The sequence below is a fragment of the Paramisgurnus dabryanus genome, chromosome 7, assembly GCF_030506205.2.
Source record: "Paramisgurnus dabryanus chromosome 7, PD_genome_1.1, whole genome shotgun sequence".
NCBI classification, from domain to species: Eukaryota; Metazoa; Chordata; class Actinopteri; order Cypriniformes; family Cobitidae; genus Paramisgurnus; species Paramisgurnus dabryanus.
Window position 1 is genome coordinate 22,285,953 of NC_133343.1, and position 25,568 is coordinate 22,311,520.

The 25,568-nt window shown below is 36.5% G+C and overlaps 1 protein-coding gene across 4 annotated transcripts; it reads right to left on the reverse strand.

The window, feature by feature from the left end:
• Positions 1–1,727: 1,727 nt before the first annotated feature.
• LOC135746105 (glycerol kinase) lies at positions 1,728–20,709 on the reverse strand. Of its 4 annotated transcripts, XM_065264604.2 has the most exons (21): positions 20,424–20,709; positions 19,515–19,588; positions 19,149–19,255; positions 18,971–19,048; positions 18,461–18,540; positions 16,293–16,430; positions 16,104–16,213; positions 15,361–15,427; positions 14,620–14,637; positions 13,573–13,608; positions 11,679–11,746; positions 11,482–11,524; positions 11,312–11,392; positions 9,338–9,416; positions 9,152–9,248; positions 8,829–8,913; positions 8,420–8,540; positions 8,145–8,288; positions 7,616–7,702; positions 3,844–3,930; positions 1,728–3,228 (listed from the first exon to the last, which is right to left on the reverse strand). In XM_065264604.2, the coding sequence occupies exons 1-21, from the start codon at positions 20,514–20,516 to the stop codon at positions 3,218–3,220; spliced, it is 1,704 nt and encodes a 567-aa protein (XP_065120676.1). In that variant the 5' UTR covers positions 20,517–20,709; the 3' UTR covers positions 1,728–3,217. The 4 variants fall into 4 exon arrangements, with proteins under 4 accessions (XP_065120676.1, XP_065120677.1, XP_065120678.1 ...); XM_065264605.2 differs by lacking the exon at positions 14,620–14,637 and having other exon boundaries at positions 20,424–20,708; XM_065264606.2 differs by lacking the exon at positions 3,844–3,930 and having other exon boundaries at positions 20,424–20,707.
• Positions 20,710–25,568: the final 4,859 nt, after the last annotated feature.

The window sequence follows — 25,568 nt, forward strand, 5'->3', positions numbered from 1 at the left end:
GTTAAGTGTTAAGTGTTGGGCTCTATTAAAGTCCATTAAAATTAGAAAAATCCTGCAATGTTTTCCTCAAAAAACATAATGTCTTCTCGACTGAACAAATTAAGACATCAACATTTTGGATGACATGGTGGTGAGTAAATTATCTGGATTTTTCTTTTAAGAAAATTGAATATTCCTATAATTCTATGTGGCATTGATTCAACAAGGTGCTAAAAGCATTCTTTAGAAATGTTGGCTCATATTGATAGGATGGCATCTTGCAGTTGATGGAGATTTGTGGGATGCACATTCAGTGCACGAAGCTCCCGTTCCCCCACATCCCAAAGATGCTCTATTGGGTTGAGATCTGGTGACTGTGGGGGCCATTTTAGTACAGTGAACTCATTGTCATGTTCGAGAAACCAATTTGAAATGATTCAAGCTTTGTGACATGGTGCATTATCCTGCTGGAAGTAGCCATCAGAGGATGGGTACATGGTGGTCGTTAAGGGATGGACATGGTCAGAAACAATGCTCAGGTAGGCAATGGTATTTAAACGATGGCCAATTGGCACTAAGGGGCCTAAAGTGTGCCAAGAAAACATCCCCCACAGTGGTAACAAGGCATAATGGATCCATGTTCTCAATCGGTTTACACCAAATTCTGACTCCACCATCTGAATGTCTCAACAGAAATGTCTCAGCATACTATAATAATCTAATGAGACTGGCTAATAATATAGTTACTGATCCTAATCATGTTCTGCACAATGAATTTGAATTACTACCATCAAACCGAAGATACAGAAATTTAACAAAGTGAAGCTGAAAAATTCTTTTGTGTATCAGGCAACCCTAGAACTGAATAAGACGCTTAACCAAAAGTCAAGAGTACTGTGAATGTGATGTAATTGGAGAAGGGTATGTAATGTAAAATGTTTCTTGTGTCTCTGTGAAGTGTATGTCATTGTTTAACGAATGTTAATTGTTGTAAACCTGGATACTGTGATGCAAGAAAAATTTCAGATTTGTCTGACAATAAAGTACCATATCATATCATATCATATCATATCAAATCGAGACTTACCAGACCAGGCAAATTTTTTCAGTCTTCTCTGTAAACCCTAGAAATGGTTCTACACAATAACTGAGCAGATTGTGAAATATTCAGACCGGCCCGTCTGGCACAATCAACCATGCCATGTTCAAAATTGCTTAAATCACCTTTCTTTCCCATTCTGACATTCTGTTTGGAGTTTAGGAGATTGTCTTGACCAATACCACATCCCTAAATGCATTGAAGCAACTGCCATGTGATTGGTTGATTAGATTATTGCATTAATGAGAAATTGAACAGGTGTTCCTAATAATCCTTTAGGTGAGTGTATTTTCCTCAGAACTTAATCAGTAATATTATCCCATGCCTTCTGCAACTCAAGCCAAAGGCTTTCCTTTGAATATAAAAGTGCAGTTTTATCAACTCGCCTCAATATGGAAAATGCTCCTTAAAAGCTTTGGCTGAATGTTACCAAAAGGCAACTCACAGTTTAAGTTGGACAAGTCACGGTTTTATTTTTTGAAGTGAGGGGATTACACTTTTACGCAGGCCAATAACTTCATGTATTTTGAAGATTTTCATTTTGACTAATCTGACTTGAAAAATTTGAAATGCCAAACGTCCTAATGTCACATTTAAGATCTTCATTTTTTTTTTTTTGCAAATGTTCAACAATCAAAGCCACAAACACTGCGGAAAACAAATGAAGTTTAATACTGTGTACGTTTTTGTAAAACAACATTTTTGTTATGGTGCATTTCAAATATTCATAAATACAAATCAAATGCAAATCAAGGAAGTACCTTTCAGAGTACATTATAAAAATGCTCACAAAACAATTAAATTGGCAATTGCATTATTAGAAGTTTGTCAAATAAACACATGTACAATTCATCATTTCCCCCTAATAAATTCTTCCTGGTTATGGATCGTATGAGATTTGATTATACAAAATTAAGTCGGAGAAAGAGAAAATCGGGGAACTTTTAATTTTTTTTAATATTTTTTAACATCCTTCATCACAGCTTCCTTGAGCGGCACAGTAGTGTAAATAACATGCGCAATTTCAGTGCCATGACCAAACATAAGACAAAATGCTTTACAGTTAAAACCAAAACAGTATGTTTCTCCAAATAAGATGACACAAACCCTGTTTGTAATTCTTTCTTCATGGACTCACTGCTTATGTGGCATAATTTTTAATGGTCTCTCTCATAGAAGTAAAAAAACGGCTAAACTAAGCAGTAGTGCAACATCTATTTAGCGGGGCCACAGTGTTTTGGACTAGTTAACTTGACTTTGATTTCTATTCACAGTATTTTTGCGAATAAAATGACAAACCTTTCCCACAAATAAATGTAAATTAAATTATTAAAGAGAAACGACATTACACTATTTACATAAGATTGTACTGTCCCATACCCAGACAGGGTTTATATTAAACCAGGACTAGGCCTTGGTTATATTCGAATTTTTACAGATATACTTTACAAAAACGTTAATGGTGTACGTCTTGATAAAAAAATATGGCACAGATATTATTTAAAGGAGTAGTCCACTATAAAGATGGGGTCCATTGACTTGTCATTGTAGGGGAAAAAAATATAAAAAAAATACTATGGTAAGTCAATGTGCCCCATCTTTAATGTGGACTACTCCTTTAAGATATGTCAGTGCAAGCCGTTTTTACTTACGATATTTTACAAACATACATTTTAGACTTGGAAACCGACCTATTTAAAGTGCACTAAATAGTACTATTATGACTGTTACCATTACTGAAAAAAATAAAATTTGACTAAGTAAGCAGCTCTCAGTTGTGCAAATTAATTTATCAACGACAATTCCATTAGAATTAGAAACTGTACAGACAATATACTAGAAAAAACTTTACATTTTAAAGTGTAAAGTTCCTTCTGGTAAGAAGTGTGGGGATACTACAGTAATGCTGTACAGGTGACTCATGCTCATCGTCCTTATATCAAATATGGTCAATAAAACATCCTGCTAAAAAGCCAGAAAAGACACCATGCCTGCGGGAAACATTAACAACCTCTGTTTCAGCTGGAATGCATTTCAACCCAGACGAAGTCTCCCAAAGTCACGGCACATCTCGAGTTTGAAGGGGTAAGCCATGGACCCTCTTTTGTTCTTCTGACTTCATCTCCCAAGGGTTCAAGTCTACTTCTGCCCTGTTATAGCAAAAAGTTAGAAGAGCAAAAACTTTGTTATACTCAACCAATAGTACAAAAAGGTCAAATATATCAACATGCTTGCAAATATTGAAGATAGCCTGACAGATGAAGATAAAGAGACGAACGGGGACTGTGAAGAAGTGAAAACCAATACTGAATAGAAGTGATAGTGACAGCAAAAGCAAATTTGGGACAGACAGGGAGATACTTAGAACAGGTACCTTTTTTCACCGAACCAAGCTACGTATTTACAGCCATCATAGCATTCTCCAATTGATTAAAAAATGGGAACTGTGAAATGTTTATTTTCCGGCTGCCGTAAGTATATCCCACCACACGTGAACGGGACCTGTTCTATAATTTCCTCCTTACAGACCCAAAAGAACTGAAGTGCTACTGTAGTCTATGCCATTCATTCATAATAAAAGACATCTACCACAGCACATAAAGGGAACTAATGCGTGTTGTTATCCTGAAACATTACAATGTGACGTTTGCTCATGTTCACCACCACTCTCGCTCAGACCGATGGACTTTAAACAAAAGGTCACAAAAACATGCAACTATCTCTTTCACCATCTCGCAGTCACTCCCATACACTCACACACTGACCTGCAATGTACTTTGCTCCAATTAACATAAACATGCTACCCAGAATGTAAAAGCCCAAGGGTACACTACTGAAGATACTAGTCTCCTCTGTTGGTTGTCCGGGTCCGTGCCACGCAAGATAGAGTGAAAAGAAAAAGAAAACAAGTGGTACAATTAAGTAACTACTGATTTTGTGAAACAATAAAAAAACTTGAGATCTGCCGTTATTGCAAAGTTTAGTTGTACCTGAACCAGGTAATCAGTAACTTTACAATAAAGTAGATCTCCAGGAGGAAGACTTTGTACCCTGCTGCTGAAAAAACCCGACAAGCTTTGTGTTCTTGTAATCAATTTTTTCTGACCATGGACATTCTGGGTCAATACCTCTGGTTATCGATTACTACAAAATTTGCATCAATCTGTAACTACTGTTGTGGACCTGGTTGTAATTGTGGTCTTTTTTCTTTTAGACATGACACTAACCTGGATGATTGTGTAAAAAAGCTGTAAATTAACATCAAATTACCAGAACGCCTTTACCAGTAAATAAACAAATGTGCTGTCCACACACACAACAATGTTTTTACCATTAACGGAGCTGTATGTAGGTTTTGACATTACTAAATAAATTAATAAATACTATAATATATTTGTATTCGATATTAAGGAATGCTGTTTTCTAGGAGTCTAACAACGTCGATATGGATCGATACGTTGATTTTATTTCTAAAGATCCGATGCCACACATAAAAAAAAAACGATTTAAGGTACCTTTATTTTTACAATCTCCACGTCCTCATTCCTTGACATAACGTCCATCTATGCATTTCCGCCAAAGTTGTTTTTTTGGTTTATTTTCATCTGTTAGCGTCAGCAAGTGAATGCGTGGTTGTAGCAGCGAAAACACAGCGAAAGAGACAAAAGACGAGCGTGTGTTTAGCACTAAAGGTGATATTGTCTCCTCCTGACATGTTGATCAGTTGATTTTTTTTTTTTTTTAAGAAAAACCTCTCAAGAGAGATCACTGCAGCACTTGTTTGAATAATAGAGCTGATGTTGTGTGACAGATCAAATGCTTAAGTTTAACAGCTTTATTTTTTATATAAATTTCATTTGAATTTAACTGATAAACTACCTCAGTAATCGTCACTTTTGCACATTTTGGCACAAAATACTAAAAAAGACTGACTGTTGCCATCATAGCCTTGATTTTGTGTGACATTCTGATGTGACTTATTCTATTTTTATTTAATTAATTTTTTATTTTTGTCAGTTTGTTGTTGTAAATGTTCCAACTGGAACAGAAATTGTGCCATTATCAGAAAGTTAAATGTTCATGTTATATATTTTGGTTGCATTTGTAAGTAGGCACCTATATAAAATAAATTAATTAATCGTATCGGATCGTATTGAAGAAGCGATCGATGTATCGGCAAAAATTGAATCATTGGCGGAAAAACTAATTTTGTATTGAATCGTAATAAACTGTCACAGTATCGATGAACAGTATCGTTTTTTTTGGTGTTCTGTTCTCCACAAACCCACAACAATAAAAAAACGAAAACATTCAGTCCCAGTTTTTTAATTCATATATAATAACAAATAAGATGATTTGACCAAAATCTGGTCACCCAAGTGTATTTTGATATAGCGTTCTGCACAAGCCCTGAAAAGTGAAGCCAAAATGTCTCGCTGCCCCCCAGTGACTGGTCCTAGTATAGGTTATAAACCCTGCTTTCCTTATATTATTCAATGGGTCTTAAGCAAGCGTGCGGCACAAGCCCTGAAAAGTGAAGCCAAAACGTCTCGATCGCCCCCCAGTGACTGGTCCCAGTATAGGTCATAAAGCCCGCCTCCCCATGTTATTCAATGGGACTTGAGACCAACTAAAAAAATGAATTACACTTACAGCTGGTTTCTATCATTTACTGTAGTTTTTATCGTGCTGATGTAAATTCAAATGTTTGTTTTTAAAATAAGTTTGTGTTTAGTTAGTTATTTAATGATATAAAAACGGTGGTGTCACGTCATGATTGATAGCTGTGATATCGTGTGATTCTGCGATAGCGAGGGCGGGGTCTCGATTTCGTGGCTTTACTTCCTGCTCACTACTGCGCAGGACTGGTCCTGAAATCGCTACTGCGCAGACTCAAGACCTAAGATGTCAGTGCCATATCGAGACACTGGCGGCTTCACTTTTCACCAATGGAAGAGAGCGAACAGGCGTCGTCCATCTTTTTTTACAGTCTATGGTCTTAAGACAAACTGAACATTTTAATTACACTTCAATTATCTTTTTTTTCTCCTATGCTAGTTTCTGTCATAATTTTTATCACGCTGATGTAAAGTGTTTGTTTTTAAAATAAGTTTGTTTTTAGTTAGTTATTTAATGCTATAAAAATGGTGCTGTGACGTCATGATTGACAGCTGTGATATGTGCATTCTGTGAGAGCGAGGGCGGAGCCTTGAGTTTACTTCCTGCTCACTACTGCGCAGGACTGGTCCCGAAATCGCTACTGCGCAGACTCAAGATCGCACAGGCCCTTAAATGCAACCTCCGGTGGACGCAACCACCCAAATAAGACGTAGATTGAGTTTTAAAAAATTAGTGGGCTTGTAATTTGTGGAAAACAAAAAACATTGCAAAGTGAAAATGAGCAGATAAACTCATGTCAGTCACGCTCCTAAATGTGTCCGTGTTATAAATTTAGACTGTGGTACCAAGGTCAACAGCTAGAAGTCAATGTTACATACAGCTCCTTTAAGACACCATTCACACATAACTATAAAAATACTAGTTTCCTTCAAAAGGCCATGCGGCAGAGTCAGTGTTGTGTTTGTAAAGAATGGCAGGTTGAGTTTATACACTAATCTATGCTGCCTGTATCTTTGTTAATGTTTTTAATTCTGTGGCAATCGCTGACAATCATTCAGTTGCCGTTTAGCCAGCATTGGATTAGACTACTTCAAACTAAACTGTAGGGAGAAATGCAGAGATGCTACCTGCGGCTAAAACAACATTCAATACACATATGGCTTCACAGAGACCGCGAAGGGACACGTGCATGGTAAAAGGTTTTTTTAAACAGATGTGGCTGATCATTTTGGGTGGGGTCGACTTTAAGCAGTGCTACACAGAAAGATTTACATTTGAAAGCAGACAACTCAGTACTTTGATGTCATAAAATGATCGGTCTGACCACCATCACAAGTCGAATACACCTTTTCACATGTGGAGAGAAACCAATCCTGAATATGTGCCACTAGAGAGCCATGTTTGCAACAACTCCATGCAGTTATTTCAGTTATATCCTATCTACAGTACTTGAATGGAGGAAGACGGATATTTCTTGAATCACGTTCTGAAATCAACAATTAAACCTGATATATTAACTGTACCATAACTCTTGTTTCTTAAACTTTTTGTTTCTTAAATTGTGCAAAAATCTGTATAGACCCCTCCCCCCAAAGAATCATCTCTCTTTATTAATTGATGATTGGCTCTTTTTACTGGGAGGCGGGACAAGAGCGGCCATATTAGCCTTTGCAATGTCCTCCATTCATAGCAATAGCAGTTACGCATTTTGTTAATAATAAATATCTTTGCTGAAAGCTACAATTAAAACATACAATCCAAGCAAAAGAGATCAGTTCATTTTCCAGATTTTCCAAAAGCTGCCATGCATTTTACTCATTTAGATACAACACAACTTTTTTGTTACTGATTGAAATTTTTAGTAGGTTGAGGAAATTGACAATTGAGTCAAAAGAAAGAAAGAAAATCCACACGCACCATTTCCATTGCAGACTGGCTCTGTGGTCTCCCAGTTCATAGCCCTCTGAACAGCTTTTTTCCAGCGAGCATATCGCAGTTCACTCTCTGTGTATAAAAAAAGTCAAAATAGTTGGCGCTAATCCAACTCTTATCCAACTAGTAGTTCTGTAGATCTTTGCACACTGTTGTACGTAATTTGCCTATGCGTTTTTTTTTTGTATTCGTATCCTACAAATTCATCATCCACACAAATCTTGCACACTGTATACGATGCGTATTAATTCATCCATGGGGCAGTGTGTAATCATTATTGACACAAGATGAGGTCGTATTAATTTTTCAACGTGCAAACATTACAGACGTGTATTTTGAACACAACGTGCAAAGATCTTTACACACATCAACACAATGTTAATGCCTGGAAGATTCCAAAAGGTCAGTATTACACTAAACCCTGTTATAAATGATTTAAGTTACAAATCACGGTATATTACAACAATTTACATTAGATATGAGCTGCATTGTGGTGGATTTTAGTTTCCTTTACCCTCTGGGTTGATCTGGGGTTCAAATTTTTCTGAAGTGACCTCTGTGAGATCTTCTGGGTTCAGGCTCCACACATTAACCCCTTCAGCTGCTCCTGCCGCCATGGCAGCCCCCAGAGCTGTGGTTTCAGGCATGGACGGCTTTACTGTAAATAAATAATTTATATCCTATATCTGCCATTTTCCAAGCAAAAGTAAATGTACAAATGTACACCTTCATTTACAAATGTATATTCATTTATTTAATAATACTGTGTCCTTTCTAAGCGCCTCTTACCAACTGGGATACACAGTATGTCGGCCTGTAGCTGCATCAGTAAACGGTTGGATGTCATCCCTCCATCAACCTGGAGCTGAGACAGGTCAATACCACTGTCCTGGTTCATTGCATCCAGAATCTGAAACAAATGTAACTTTTATTACCACTGATTTATTCATGCCATACACAATTTTAGAAAGGCACCTGTATCATTAAGACTCCAAAATATGGAGCATTGCGATTTCCCCTATTTATAGCAATAGCAGTGACGCATCTTGTTAATATTAAAATATCTTTGTGTACAGTGAAATAAACCCTATAAAATACACCTCAACAGGGTGGTCAGGAAATGAAGTCAGTGGCTAACTATAATCCACTTTGAACAATAAACCAATAAGAGCATATCATGTAGACATAGAAATTATACCTCTCGAGTCTGGAAGCAGACAGCTTCAAGTGCTGCAAAAGCCAAATGACTCCTATTGGTGAACTGTGTTAGACCACAGATGATTCTGTTGTAAGTAAGAGGCATAGGTTCAATGTTAATTTCATATCTATTAACATACAGCATTCCAAGTGGACTTAGAGGAAGAAAAATGTATTAATATCACATTCTCGTGTGATAAAATGTGCGATGGGACTTTTTAAATAAAACTATAATGCAATGCTTTTTCTACTCATGCTTTAGTGTTTTTATGTTACTTACAGAGGTCAGCTGAAAATGATCTTTTAAATGGATCAGGTACTCACCCTCTGGCACTTGGTTCCCAGTACGGTGCATATAGTCCAGAGAACGCAGGGACAAAATAACAGCCATATGATGTGCCAACATCAGCAGCCAATTTTTCTGGGGTGAAAGAGTTTATAAATAATGTATTATTTTAAAACTGGGTTAATGATTTTGTATTGGGTATAAATTATTTAAAAAAAACACACCTAGTTCTGCAGAGGTCTGGATAATTCCAAGGTTATCCTTTAGCCAGCGCACAACTGCCCCTGCAATGGCAACAGAGCCCTAGAAAAGAACATTGTTTAATGTTTAAGTGTCAAAGATTTGATACAGAATATTAACTCTAATCTCATCAATAGGCTTTATGCCCAGCTGCACTACTTCCTGAACTTCAGCCAGCTCCTTGTTTCCTGTCTGCCATTATTGGACAAACTGATTAATCCAGGTGTGTCTGATTATTGTTGTTGTGACTACTGAGGTCAGGCACAGCTGGATTAATCAGTTTGTTTGTGACTACTGAGATCAGGCACACCTGGATTAATCAGTTTGTCCAATAATGGCAGACAGGAAACAAGGAGCTGGCTGAAGTTCAGGAAGTAGTGCAGCTTGGCATAAAACATTTGCATGAAAAAACGTGCTCCTGATGAGTTTTTATGGTTATCTGTAATATCGCGATTATCCACTAGATTGTGCACTTACACAATTTATAAAAAACTGAAGCCAAAAATTATTTATTACTTTTAAACTCCGTTTATGTTTTGATAATCGTTCTGAATCTGATAGCTAACTAAATTCCTTCATAAAAATGCAATTATATCAGCTTTTTGCTAAACATTTTTTTTTTTTTACAAAAAATACCCATATTTAAAAGTTTATAAGAAGAGAAAAAAATATGTTTGTTTGTTAGTTTGTTTGAAAGCAGAGGGTCTGTTCTTTCATTTGATATATGTATATGTTTATATACGTTTAGAAGAAAACTTTCCTGGAAGGCATTTTGTGAAAAATCACAAAAATGCTGGCAGTTAAAAATTTGATTATGAAAAATTGAATCACATTTTCTGTGTTTTTAGAGGTGGAATGAAAACAATGCCAGTTCTAACAACAGTATTGCCATGTAAAAAACAGGGATACTCAGCACCAGAATCAGCTATGCTGCATTTTTTGCAGAACCGGATAATAGGACAGAGCCAAATCCGATACAGTGTGTGTTAAAGGAGCAATGATTAACTTTTACAAGGATCTCTTGACAGAAATACAATATAATATACAAAACTGCTTCATAAAGACCTTACTTAGAACTTAGATTTAGTCCTGACTTAATCTACACCCATTCCCCTTACGTTTATGAAAACTCTTCCCCCTTTGCTGCGGCTGTCAGTCACACCATTCAAGATTCAAACAGTGTGCTGCATTTGCACACAACAGCCCAGAAAAACTCTCTCCATGATAGTTCAATGTTCATATTATTATACATCATCTGTAGATAAGGTTCTGTGGTGGACTTTATCAACCGTCAGCCCATTAATACTCTCTCCAAGATAATTCAGTTTTAATATGATTTTAAACGACCTGTAGATAAGATTCTGTGGAGGACTTTGTCTTGCTGGAGTTTATTGATTTTTTAAAATAAGATAGCACTTAGTTGTTACCAGGTGTCTGTTAAATCACAGTGAAGTAGAGAGGACTATGCATCATTGACATCACTAACACTTTGACCCTTATCATTGCTCCAGCGCATCATTGTGCACCCGGATGTGCATAAGCAGTTTGTGCTGCTCTGCACTCGAGCTTTTTAAAATGGTGACACTTTTGTGACAGATTATTAACAGCCTTGTCCTGTCATATCTATCATATGTTATTGCCCCATTAAAAAGTTGTTTCTCACAAATGTATTAATAAGAATACAAACCTTAAGTTTACTTTTATTATTTCCGCACTAAAGGGGGCCGAAATTTTTTCTAAAAATATTTTGCTGCTGAATTATCCTCTCGCCTATATATTTTTATTCATTTGTCGTCTTTATGTGTCAAACACTAAATACACAATAGTTTATTATAAAGAGGTATAGATATTCTATCAAGTTCATGATCAAGAAAAAACACACTGGTATAGGATCAGTATATGTACAATAAATTACAATTATGTTATGTAAAAACAGTGCCAACATTTAACAACATTACCTCTAGTGCATAGCAGGCTGGCTTGTCACGCCCTAGTTTATATGCGATGGTTGTCAAAAGTCCATGGTCCGACATTACAGGCTTCATAAAAGAAAAGAAAACAACGGTAGGTTAAATAAAAAAAAAACACACAAACAATGCATTTTGTGAGCTGTGTGTAAATCGAATACCTTTGTTCCTACATTCTTCAGTAGGAAACATCCAGTCCCATAACTGTAAAAAAGGTAATATCAAAAAACTAAATATATAACCATCTCAAAAATTCTGTCTCAATTAACATTTTAGTATGTAGACACATTAGATGTTAAAAAGCGACAGAATCTACGTATGAAACATATAGAAGACAGATTAGCAAAACTATACATACGTATTTTTGGCTTGTCCATCATTGAAGCACATCTGTCCAACCAGTGCAGCAGACTGGTCACCAAGACACTGTAAACAGATGTAAAGGTAATTTAAAACGACTACAGAGAGCAGTTGTGAATTTCTGTGAGGACTTAAAGACAGGTCAACTTAACGGTCAATATCGACAAAATAAATATCATGACACAATAGGGGCATTCAAACTTTAGTTCTGGAACTTGGGAATGATTTTAGTTCAGAAACACAGTTTGACGGGACTAAATTCACTCTTCTGAGCAGGGTCTAACCCAGCAGAAGAGGATCTGTGATGTAAGCAAACACTCAAGTGGCCGAATGCAAGCAATTCGAACGACACTGTCATTTTTAAAGGGGCCATTGCATGAAAATGTTAGCATTGCCACTTTGTAAACAACAGACCCTTGGTAATGATATCCACACTACTTGTTTTACTTCTGAGTAATTGACTCATTTATTAAAAGGGCTGTGATCAAAATAATAGCAGTGTGAAGTTTCATTAGAAAATGAGTTCATTCTGTGGAAAAAATCTTGTCATTTATTAAGAAAGAGGGGAAGCAAATGTTTCACATATTGTTATGAAATATATCTGCTGCTGAATTTCTAAGAAAAATGAGCCATCCCAATTATTGGCCGGTGGAACAACGTAATTTGATTAAAAAGTTGATTTGGGAGGGGAAAATGTATAAAAAAATGCTGCAAAGTTTAGGATGCTCAGCTAAAATCATATCAAATGCCTTAATGGCAACAAAAACCCGAAACACATGGGAGAAAACAAGCAACTATGGTTAATACCGATTGAGTAATAGTCAGGATTCAGCCATTTATCATCTCTAAAAAAATCAAAGATGATCTGAAATGATCTGAAAGTACTGTGAGAATCAGTTTGCAAGAAACACCAGTGTTAAAAAAGGCATGTGCAGAATCACATCAACTGGCCCAAAGAAACATGCTGTAACATTTTGTGGCCTAATGAGAATAAAATTGTTTTTTGGGGGTCATGGTTATCGACAGAACCTCAGGCGACCCCCAGGTACTGAATTCAAGCCACATTACACTGTAAAGACAGTTAAGCATGATGGTGCAAAAATAATTTTTTCATACTAGCGTGTTGGGCCTATGTATCGTATACAAGGGAGCATGGATCAGTTTGAATACATCAGAATACTTGAAGAGATTATGTTGCACTTGAATGCCCCCTAAAATGGGTGTTTAAACAAGACAACAAGCCCAAACACACAAGCAAGAGGGCAAAGTCTTGATTCCAGACAGAAAGGATTAAGGTTATGGAGTATCCAGCTCAATTCCCTGATCTCTACTCAATTGAAAACTTGTGGCGTGACATTAAAAATGTAGTTTCTGAAACAAAACCTAAAAATTTACAAACTGTGGATCCTGGGCTGAAATATCCTTTTCTAGGTGCCAGAATGTGCACAGATTTAACACAGATGTGCAGCAGTAATCAACAACACAGTTATGCAACTATATAAATAAATAATTCAATAGTTTGAAGTGAAGTTAAATCTTATTTTTTTTTTTTCATTTTTAAGTGTCTAAAGAGAAATATGTTGACACTTTAAAAAAAAAACAATGATTAATCATTTTCTTTGCTTCCCTTTTAAAGAACAAGACTTTGTAAATTTGTAAATGCTTTGATATGGAATTGAATGTGTAACGTTTTCAATTCATTTGAAATAAGGAAATAAAATCTATTTATATTTCTGCAATTTTCTTCACTTTTATTAGCATACTGCTATTTTTTTAACACAATTGCATTTCTGCTCAGCTGTATACTAGTATATATATAACTTAACACACAATTTAAAATGTTATGAGACATTGGCTAAATAAAAGAAAGACAGTAAGAAACAGTAACTTACCCCTGATATGGGGACACCACTTAAAGGCCCAGATTTCTGTAAAAAATAAAATCAGAATATTAAAAAGTAAATCATTAGCCGACGAATTTAATCATATACAAATGAATTTAATAATATTTAACATGCATTATACATCCCTCAGCTTAATGCCAAAACTCAAATACTTGAGTCAGATTAATAATAATAATAATAATTCTTTCTAGTGGATATGAGCATCTTTGGCATGTCAAAATCATCTTCTGCAGTGTTGTAAAATATCTTTTCTATACATACCCTAGAAATTGCTTAAGTCACACACAGGAAATAATACCCTACAAGTGTGTCAACAACAAAGTAACTATGCATAGTCATTTTCATTATTGCAACTCAAGATGGTGCATCATCAGCCATAAAGAACAAAAAGTGGCAACAAAGAAGAGAACCATAGACGGTTTCAATGAACGCATGCGCAGTGCCGCTGCTATGGGCCTTGAACTTATTTAACTTCCAGTCTGTGCTTGTTTAGCTAGTGACTAAATACCTGGTGAAAAATAAAATGTTTCCAAAAGACGAGAGGAGATGGCAAACATGGATCACTGTTAAGAGGAGAGGTGTTGCAGCCAGGCAAAAAATCAAGGATCTGTGGCTGACATTGTATACATTAACTTTATACAGTAACGTTAGCTCAGTGTAGTAGCTGATACACATTAGATATGATATGAATAAAGATAATTTACTTGTCATTTATGTTGCTTGTTATCAGAAATAAACTACTGAAAAAGGACTCTACCGGAAGTTACGTTTGGTCCACAAAAGCGGTGGTGTTGCTGCTGAAACCGTCTATAATAAGAAACTTGTTGGAAAGGATAGGCAGCACACCGGGTGTCAAGCCAAAACACAGTGAAAAACAATAAGCCAAGAGCAACATCCGGTACATCTCCAATAACACCCATTTACAACCAAAACACTAAAAACATGTTAACTCTATATTGGAAATGTACCAACTTCTGTGATGACAGCATGACACAGCAGAGTTGTCCCAGACAAGGACAGCTAGAGAATACTCACCAGACTAGAGCTGATTTTCTACCAGTCAGCCCAAAGAAATGACAGGACACAAAATATAATCAGGGACATACTAAAATCTCCAAAGGGTGCTGCACAGCAAAGTACAAATTTGGATGCAAAGCATTTTTTCACATTGGAAATTCTGTGTATGTAGCATTGGTGGCCATGACGGCTCGTCACAACATGTATTCAGCACGTCATGTCAAAATATGTGTTCAGCCCGTTTGGTAAACCTGTGTGCATTACGCGTCAGGTCAAAATACATGCAGACAGTTTGAAGGGTTTTATGATAAGAGAGACGCTCATGCTTGCCAGATACTCAATCTCATGTGTAATCGGAGTTTAGTCTTGCATGTATTTTGTGAACGTGAGCGTCTCTTTTAATATAAACCCTTTTGATGCATTTGCAGCAGGCATGTATTTTGACATGACGCATGATGCACATAGGTTCACATGACACACTGAGCACATATTTTGAATTTAAGCCTCTACGCTTCTCGGAAGAGAAGTCACTGGCCGCCACTGGTATGTACATCTACCAATGTTCAATGGATAAACGGTTACTGTTTGACAAACACAGCTCTGGAGCAAAGATCATTTCTCTCTTCCACGGCAACCAAAAAAATGTATTGCAGCCAAGTAGGACTTCACATTTTACTGCAGTGTGACACAGAATTATTACAACAGAATCCTAACAGTGAATTACGTAAATTTATTTTCTCTTAGGAGTAAAACACTTACCATCAATCCATAAATTTCTGAAGAGCTTCTCACTTTGGGCAGAATTTCCATTGGTATATCAAAATACCTATTTAAGAAATATATGTTACAAATATACAAATATATCTTAAGAAACAGGAAAGGCTGGAATTCACTACATTGATGTTGAAGTTATACGCTCACTGTATATGTATATATAACCATATACAAGTCGACAAGTGTTCAGATTTTAAAAGTTGTGTGGTGTATTCTAGCCATAAAAAAAACTCTCCCTAATAAACCATTGCTTCCAGAAGCGGTCATATACGTTCACGTTAAAATCAAAACTATGTTTGATTTTTGAGTAATTATTAAACGTGCTGTATACATTTTGTATACAGATCATTATTTTGCTGAATTTAGTATGATGCCTGCCTCAAATTTTGGGTTTCTCAGAGTCTGAAAAAGAGTAGCTTGTCTTTTTTGACATTCAGCTGTTGCAAATATGTTGACTTTTGGAAATTAATTTTTTGGTTGTTTTTATTGTCTCATATAACAAAAAATATATTTATTTAGACCCATGAAAGTGCAGTAAAAAAAGAGTGAACAATCACTTTCTGAAATCTATTATTTCAACTAAAAAAATCTTGTTTGTGTTTAAAATAATATACATACATGGCATAAGGGTGAATTAATGATAAGAATGAAGTAACTTCAAATGAGAGTTAGCTTTTCTCCCGAAAGATTTATTCATATATACTCTATGTATGCAAATAGGTATTTACTTGCAGAGCTCAGGATCCCAATCTAATGTGTGAATATTGAAGAGCATGGTCCTGCTGGCATTGGTCACATCTGTGCAGTGAACACCTCCCTTCTTCCCACCTGTCAGGCACTACAAGTAAGATGTTATAATAATGATAGTATAATAATATGTTATAATGATAGTTAATGATCACTTTACTGCCACTTACCCAGATAAGCCATGAGTCAACCGTTCCAAACATTGCCCTGTGGGAGAGCACAGCTTCATGGACCTTTTCCACATTATCCATCAACCATCGTAACTTCACTGCGCTGAAGTATGTGCTGATGGGGAGACCAGTCTTGTGCTTTGTTAGGGAAAGGAGTAGTAACAGGTATTAGTTGATTTTGCCAACTTTGAGTAAGATATGATAAATTGTGCCCAGTTACAAGTAGACTTAAAAGTTGTATTAAAATGAAAGGTAATATATCTCCTTTAGATGTAGCAAAAAACTGGCTAACAATTTATTGGATAGTCCACTTTAGACATTTCACTAAAAAGTAAAAGTTGGATCAACTTATATATATATTTTTTTTAATTTGTAACGTCTAAAAATCTCTATCTATCTCTCTATCCAGGGTTTCCCGCAGAAAATTTGTTAGTTAAGGTGGTAGTGTTGTGCAGGTGGGCGGGCCGGGGGTGTGGCAATCAAAAGGGGCGGGGCGTACGCATCACAATGAAAATATTTTTATTTAAAACACTCAAATAAAACTCAATTTTGAAGAAACTATGACAGAAAATGAACACATACTAGATTATTAATGAATTAAATGTTTTATCAACAGGCTAGTTATCCTCCAGACATTGACGGACCATGTCTTTCTCTCATTTCGGCCATGTGGATCGAGCCCGCTTGCAGTGTGAAGTGCGTCCACGCTATTCTCTGAGATGCACTTGACGGCCTTTTGTGCAGCAAATTTTTTTTGGGACGACCTTGTTAAAGGCGCTCTAAGCGAATCTGCGAGACATTAGTTTTTGTTGACGTTTGAATTGTTTTCAAACAGACGGAGCGTAGCTAACTCCTCCCCCTCCCTTCCGTGCTTTCGGGGCTGTCCACACAGAGACTCGTATCACTGTATACGTATAAATTTGTTATCGTATTGGCGTTTCATCCACACGGATCCGGCGTTTTGGGAGACTGAATCCGCTATTTTTTGAAACCAGGTCCTAAAGTGGATAAATCTGAAACCGACACCTTTGCGGTTTCGTCTGTACAGCCCATCCGTATATTTTGTGAAGCGAAAATGTCATCACATCACGTGTCGGAAGCGTCACACGTAACAGCAAAAACAATAACGGCGGACTACGTGATTGTGTTCGTGCTACAGAAGCTACTACAGCCTACTAGCTTTATTACAGCAAAATCTATTGCTTCTATGCAATTGTGGTGACCAACAAGCGATAATGGACAACACCATACGTTGGTTATGCGCATGCTCAAAGTCTTCTTCTCCTCCGTGTATAGTGTATATCTGTGGCAGAATTACAGCGCCCCATACTGGTCCGGCATATATACTACACCGCTTTCAGTCGGTTTCAGTGGTTTCGTGTTTATGGATTATTTTTTTAGAGCAAGGAAAAAAAATGATCGGATAGGGAATGCACCGGCTTCGTGTGGACATAGCCTTCATGAACGCACCCAACCCCCACCCCCAAAACCTTTGTGTCGTTTCTTGGCTGGAACACTTTGGCCGTTTCTCAAAACCAAGTACGCCGAACTCGGACTTGTGTCCTTCGTAGTTCGAACTTGCAAGTTCAGACTCGGAAGAACGAACTCCTGACGCGAAATGCATTCTGGGAAACTTTGCTGTCATAAGTCCACACAAGTCTCCTCTGATGCATCCTCGATAAAATGGGCGGATCAAGAACACATCCAGGGATTTTATGTGAACTTGGGCTTGATGCGAACTTTGAATTGGAACAGTACATGGACCGCGACTGATGACGTTTCACAAGTCCACAAGAACACAAGTACAGACAAGAACGCATATTGAGAAACGGCTTTTGTTTTGTTTTGTTTGTGGTGCTAGGTTTGGCCAATATGTTGTTATTGCCGTTTGTGAAGCCTGGGCTGTCTACAGAGATCGCCTTTTTTTACAGTTTGACCAGCGGACAGGCAGCAAGCAGATAGTGAGGAGATGTTTGCTGTATGTAACAAAAAAAATGTTATGGTCTAAAACGCGTCAATTCGCTTAGAGCGCCTTTAAGGTGGTAGGGTATCCCAGCTTAGGTGGGCCGCCCGAACTGAAAAGTGCTGCGGGAAACACTGCTATCCATCTATCTATCTATACACTTATATACAGTCCTGTTTACAAGGAGACACTGACACTGGCTTACCTTAAGGTGGTTTTTGTTCCTGCCTGGAGTTTTGTCGATGAGTCTTTCTACTGTTGACTGGGTCCGGAGATCAAGCCAGACTAAAATCATCCAAATAAAGTGTGAATTATTTGGTTCTTTTTTATATAATGCAGATTCTGAGTAGGGATGCATAACAATTAATTGCAATTAATCTATAGTAGAATATAAGTTTTTGTTTACATCATATATGTGTGTGTGAACTTTGTATAGATACATGGACACACGTGTTTACATGTGTATATATACATTTGTATATTAAAATATAATTATTTATAATTAGAAATTATATACATATACATAAATATATAAATATATTTTTTACGCATGTGTATATATTTATAAATACATAATTATTATATACAGTTCACACACATAGGCTATATGATGTAAACAAAAACGTTATTATGCTATAGATTAATCGCAATTAATAGTTATGCATCCCTAATTCTCAGTGTTATTTATTTATACAGAAGAGACAAAGTTCCTTACGTATAGCATTGTAAAGTGGCTCCCCTGTTTCCTTGTCCCAAACAAGGGTGGTTTCCCTCTGATTTGTCACCCCAATGGCTACAGCCAAAATAAAATACGTAAAGTGAAGAAATGAAAATAAACAACCACAAAAGTTTATCAGCAGAAGCAAAAGAGAAATATCAGTTTGTCCTGGTACCTTTTATGTTTGAGATATCAATGTTGAGCTGGGACAGCTTCTCACAGGTCCTGTCCATACACTCATACACAGACTGAAGAATCTCTTTTGGATCCTCCTCCACCCACCTGAGGACAGACAATTAATCATTTTGTAACGTTCTCAGTCAGACCAGACACATCAAATTGGCATGAATCCTAAATACAGCACAGTGCGTACAGCTGACATTATCATCATCCAAGTGAATGGAAAAAATCCTATTCAGCTCATCCATTCAGTATGAACTTGATATTTAAATCACGAGTTGTACTATTACTGTATTGCATAATGCAATGCCCCATTGGACCAGCACGTGTTATCTCAGGTCAGAAGGGACACAGTACTCACCCCTCTCTAGGAAAGCTCTGTTTAATCTCAACCTGGTGATGGCTGAGAAGCTCCGCTGTTTTTGCATTAAAAACCTACAATTAAAAGAAGAAAGAAAGGAATGCTTGTGCATCTAGTATTTTTTATGTGCCCTTAATCACAAACTCTCTGTTGTTTAAAGACATTAGAGTCAGTTATGTAGGCATCTTTGCAGATGGTCTGACCAATGAATATTTGCTTCTAAACTCCCCCGTTTAACTTTTGTAGAAAGACCGCAATCACAGATACATAAACGTAATGTTTTAGAGACAAAATACCAAAACACAGGACCTAATATGTAACTGCTATATTTCACTGTACTATTACAGTCGTCTTATAGTGATGGTGAAAGCTCGAACTTCCAGCTATTACACAAGTTTTTAGTCACTCCCGCCACAACATTTTAACAATACGAGGAATGTTTGTTACGCGGTGTAATGTCAAACACACCCTCTTTAAATATGAAGACACATTCATATTCAACTTTGTCATCTAATGGACACAATCTAAACCAAATCTGACTGAGTAAAACGTACATTATTAGCTAGTTACATATATAAAAGAGAAAAACAAACACTATCTGAACGTGATCACTCGCCCGCCTAGTGTGAAAATATCCTGTCAGTTGAGGTCACATAAACACTTTCTAGCAATAAGTAAACCAGAAAGCTAATGTTCAGTCATCGTACGAAAGACTGAGCAGAATCAGAAACTATCAATTTGAACGGCTGATTAATAACTCCTGTTGAACCGGCTCCCCTCCTGTGTCTTTATCCGCACGTTTGGTGGCAAGGGCATGGAGGACTCTTCGATTTCTGTCTCTCTACGACCAAACGTTAGTACTGTAAGCTACAGCACAACTAGATAACATGTCCTCAAGATGCAACTTACCAGAAACCTTGTGGAACTCGTGCCTTGGTCGATAGCAGCTACGAGGGGGCCTAGCGTGATCCTGTTGACCGATGCAGCCATTGTACCGTTCATTGAATCAATGAGTGACCACGGGAGCCAGAAATATAAGACTGGACACGTGCTAGTGGTTGGCGCTTTCGCAACACTGCTTCATGAAGCTTTGAAACCTGAAGGAATCTTTTGGTTCAAAACAGTGGTTCGGAACTTCGGAGCGCTTGTCAAATCAATGGATAGCTACCGGTGTGGGAGAATAGGGGCGTAACGAAAGGCGGTGGCGTGCCGCAAGGTTCCTCATTGGTCAAAGAGACGCCTTACTGGCAACTGCGTGGGCCAATCAGCGTTAACCAAACAGAAACGTCATTCGTTTAAACCGGAAGGTAGCGGACGTTAAAAGTAAAAATGTAAAAAAAAATAATGATCTGATTAGCCTTAGATACAATTAAAAACACACACATTACAAACAATTATATTTAATAGTTAATTGGGTTAAATTGATTAAAATAAATAAATAAGAGAAAACATTTGTACATTTCGATCTTGTAGGTGTCGCTACCATAGATATGTATATAAAGGCTAGATGGCTCAAGGCGGAGTCAGCTGTGTCGTCACTTGGCGGCCATCTTAGGTCAGTGCTGCCATAGTGCTGCTCCCTGCTGCTGTGGACGGAAGGTGAGTGACATACGCCGACAAAAATGCTCGTAACTTGCTGAATTCTTGACGGATTTACAAACGGTTTGGTTTTTTACAAACGTTATTAACGTGGCTATAATTCTGGATGCTTTAACATGTTTCATGAATTTTTTATTTATTTTTAGTATACGTATTCAGTGTCATAAGTACATCTTTGACGTTTATAACAAACCAATCCGTTTGAAAATCGGTAAAAAATTAAGCAAGTTATGGTCATTTAAAAGTACCTGCATCATTAAAACTCAATGCTACGAGTGAGCGAGCGCCCTGTCCTAAGATGGCCGCCAAAATGCGGACGTTCCACTCAATTGGCCATCAGCGCGGACGAGCCATCTAGCCTTTATATACATATCTATGGTCGCTACCATGCATTGTTTCACCACTGTGAATCACTTAGCTTCAAATCGATTTGATTTTGCTTCGCGTCTTTCATTACTGCCACTGCCTCAATTTTTCATTCAGTGCTCCTTCGGCGACCACTAAAATGTCAACGTCCACTGTTTGCCACACAATGGTTTCGTGGCTCCATCTAGTGGTGGAGGACCCAACTTCAGTAATTCACTTATACCGAAATAATTTATCGTGTAAAATAAGACGCATTGCCCAAGTTTTGCTTGAACAAGTCGATTAAAATGTCTTTATCAAAAGGTCAGTGGTTACCTTTAAAAGCCAATAAGTAAATGCGTAAATGTTGAATCATATTCTAAATGCATCAATTGTGTAACTGATTTTTAAAACACTTAGGTTATTCAAAGTTGTTTTTATATTGTCTGAATCAAAGAAACAAAACAATCAAATTATAAATCAATAAACAAAGTATATATTTTCATAGTATAAAAACTACTTTTATTAGTAATGATTAACTGACTAGTCTGAAAAGCTGTTGGTCTTACATGAAAAAAATATCTGAACATTTTAAATCTACTGACAGACAATTATCTACTTGACATATTTAACATTTCAGTGTCCCGTTGGCTCTATTTTGTAACATAAATATTTTTACTTTACAGGAACAATTGTGTCTTTTTTATTTAAAGGGAATATATCATGAAAATCCTTGTTTAAGTGCTAAAATTGGATCCCCAGTGTTTCTATCAACCTAGAAAATGTGAAAAGATCAAACCAGTAACTTAGTTAAACCATTCTCTGCAAGCATGTGAAAAAATAGGTCATTGAAATTTGTTTACCATTGTGATGTCAAAAGGGGATCTTATTATAATAACACCGCCCCATAATCTACACTATCCAACCTCGTCGCTGCCATTTAGTGCAGAGAGAAAGAGACAGAAAAAAATTATTTGACAGCACAATTTCAGCAAATCAACATCATGGCGATCAGTGTTTGCATTTTATCATCTCATTTGCATTTTATAGGATTTTTTGCTTGCACCTACAAAGTGGCAATTTTAATGATTTGTATGTTATTTTGAGATAAAACTTCACATACGCACCTCTGGGGACAGCAAAAACTTTTTACATTTTTAAAAGTCTTGTGAAATGTCCCCTTTATCATTCAAATCATGGGTGGTTTCAGTGATGATGTGAAGAGAGCATTGTGATTTTTTGTAAATTAGGATGAGAATGACTATATAAATAGAATTTATATATTACCCTCCCATTTAGCTCCAAACCTTCATTAAATAGCGTTTAATAAAGCATTGTATATCTATCTATAAAAAAACAAACATGTCTTTAAATGTAATTAAGGTCTATATGTGTTTGTATGATTTGGGTGTGTGGTATATAACAATTTTACGATATCATCATTCATATTAGCCAGTATTAACTGTTAGCTAGATAAAGACAAATCATTTGTAGCACTAGCAGAGCTCAAATCTATTTGCCTGGCAGGCAACATCAAGTTTCCACACTGCACAGGTTATGGGTGTCTGTGCACATTTATCACTGAGAATAAGGCTCATTACACCTGGCACGTGGTACCACAGAGAGCAATTAGACCATAATGCAACTTCCACCTGCCATTCTTCTATGCCATACTATAACCAGGTACATCTAATTGCAACAGCTAATATCAAATGGAAAAACTGATGACAAGATTTATAATGTATCCCGTTATCTACTGCACTAGATTATGATGTCAATTTCGAAGATTAATGTTCAACATGTGATGCATTCTCATAAGATCAGATGATTAATGCACCCGCCTTTTAAAGGTGTCACATTTAAATGGAATCAATAGTTTAAGGCACTGAACTCTGTTCACTTATCTCTGATGTCTTCGAGAAAACTTCAAAGTGAGAAGATCAGGAGAAATTAAATTCTGAAATGGGGGAGAACTTATTGCCCCCCTGAGGCTCTTCTCTCCATCGCTTTTTTACTGAAATCCATTTTGCCTGGTACCCCATTAGGCTTGGCTGTCAGGCGGTGGAAGCCGGGATGGGCGGCTGTGTAGAGAGAGGCAGGAATGAAATAAATTTACCCGGTCATGTAGAGCGGGTGTCAGAGACAGACTCAACTGGCAATCCATCAGTGCCCCCGGCTGCCTGTCAGAGAAGGGGAGGGGGAACAGACACATTGGGTCATCAGAGCATCTCCATCCTTCAGTGGCTTGTGAACTATAGGGAGATTGTAAATTGATCTGGAGAGGAAACGTAAAACTTCATAAACATTTTTGTCATGTATATCGTCATAATGGGAAAAGAGGTGGGGGTGGGTTTTCTTTCACAAACTTTCTATCTTTTTCTCTCTGGATACTGGCTGGTAAATGAAGCCAGGAGTACAATTATCCCCATTGCGGGTGCCTTTGGAGAAGGTTAGGTAAACTCTGACCCCCATGTATTTGCTCCAGAGCATACGACTCTTCAACAAAAGCTCAGCTGGTTTGAAAGACAGCAGATACAGTAGTTTTTAATGGCCTTTATACCAACTGTTAGCATGCTGTGTCAATTAAGGGGGTGTAGACATCTTGTGTGTCTTCATGCTTATGACCAGTGGGTGAGCAAACACCTAAATATCCATTCATTAGAGATACATTTAACATGGTAAATGAACAGACAAATGGACCTGAAAGAGAATTCCTCAGGTGTACAGACGATTTAATTAAAATGTTCCCTTGCACATTGAGCAACATTTAACAGATTCACAGGTGATATACTATCAAGGTAAAACATCACTTTGTTATACCAGAACAGCTTCACTAGATTTTTTATTTTAAGTGATTAGAAAAACAGTTTTTTTTATAGTAAAATAAATAAATACATATTCGGTTTTTAACTTCTACTCTATCTGTATATTATTCTTGTAATATTTTAGCACTGATAATATTGTTGGGTGATTCTCACGAAATCCAGATTTAGAAGGTGTCCAGCATCAGAATTTTTAAAAAGCCCTTGAAGCCATTTTTTTTTTTTTGCACATATAAGATTAGGTCTGAACTTACTATAACCATTATTTTTAGAGGATTTAAAAAAATTGAACTTACTATAACCATTATTTTTAGAGGATTTAAAAAAATATTTCCTATAGAATTACCTTTTTTTTAAATTATCATTACTGCAACATGATATTACATTAAATATATGCATTTACAAACTCATGTTTCGGTAATGAGAACTAAAAAGTTGTCTTGGTGCTATGACAAAAAAAAATTCAACTTTTATCTGGAGAGAAAAATAAGAACTGCTTACCTGGTAGCAATCTTGAGTGTCACAGTCAATTATGTCCCTTCCAACAATTTTTTTGTGTGAAAATTTTAGTTCCTTGAGGGCTTAAACAATAATTGAAAATTGTTGCGGAGGATGAGAAAATTGGTCTTGGACACATTTATATTCCTTATTATTGTATCTACATTTACCAATGATCACCAAATACCACATGTTTCTTTACTGTAAATGTTTATAAGTATAACATGGACTGAAGCTTTTAATTTTTTATATTTTTTAATTATAAATATTTCCATGTCAAAGAACTCAAATACAGTCATGGACATGTTGCAGTAATGAAAATTTTCCCCTTAAATGTGGAAAAAAATAGGTTTGTATGATGTCCTTTTAAATGCAAAATATTACATGAAGAGATGTTTGGTGCTTCTTATTTTGATACTTTGCATTTACTTTTTAATCAAAATGTTCCCTGACACATCATAAGTCTAATTTCGCGAGAATCACCCTGTTACCTTTAAACATGACGCAGTGAAAGGTTATAATTTGCTCCACTTTACAATTTTAAGTACTTCAATCTTGGTCTGTGTTGATAGTCTTTTCAAACCACTATTTCTGCTTTGGTTAAATTTACAATTTTACTTATACAGTAAATATGTAATACAAAGTAACAGGTCATAAACAGCATTTTATAAATATAAAAAATGCATTCATTTTTTAAAGAAATAATCAGTTCAATAAACATCTTTGCAATATCTTATTATGCACATCAAGTGACTTGCACTTTGCAAATAAATACAAACATCATGTTAAG

Bases quoted from the DNA above. Each gene is read 5' to 3' on its own strand.
- LOC135746105 (XM_065264604.2), bottom strand. From the start codon at position 20,516: ATGAACGGTACAATGGCTGCATCGGTCAACAGGATCACGCTAGGCCCC. The intron at 19,589-20,423 runs GTAAGTTGCATC...TTTTAATTGTAG, and splicing joins CGAGTTCCACAAGGTTTCTG to GTTTTTAATGCAAAAACAGC. The intron at 16,214-16,292 runs GTAAGTGGCAGT...TCTTACTTGTAG, and splicing joins TTGACTCATGGCTTATCTGG to TGCCTGACAGGTGGGAAGAA.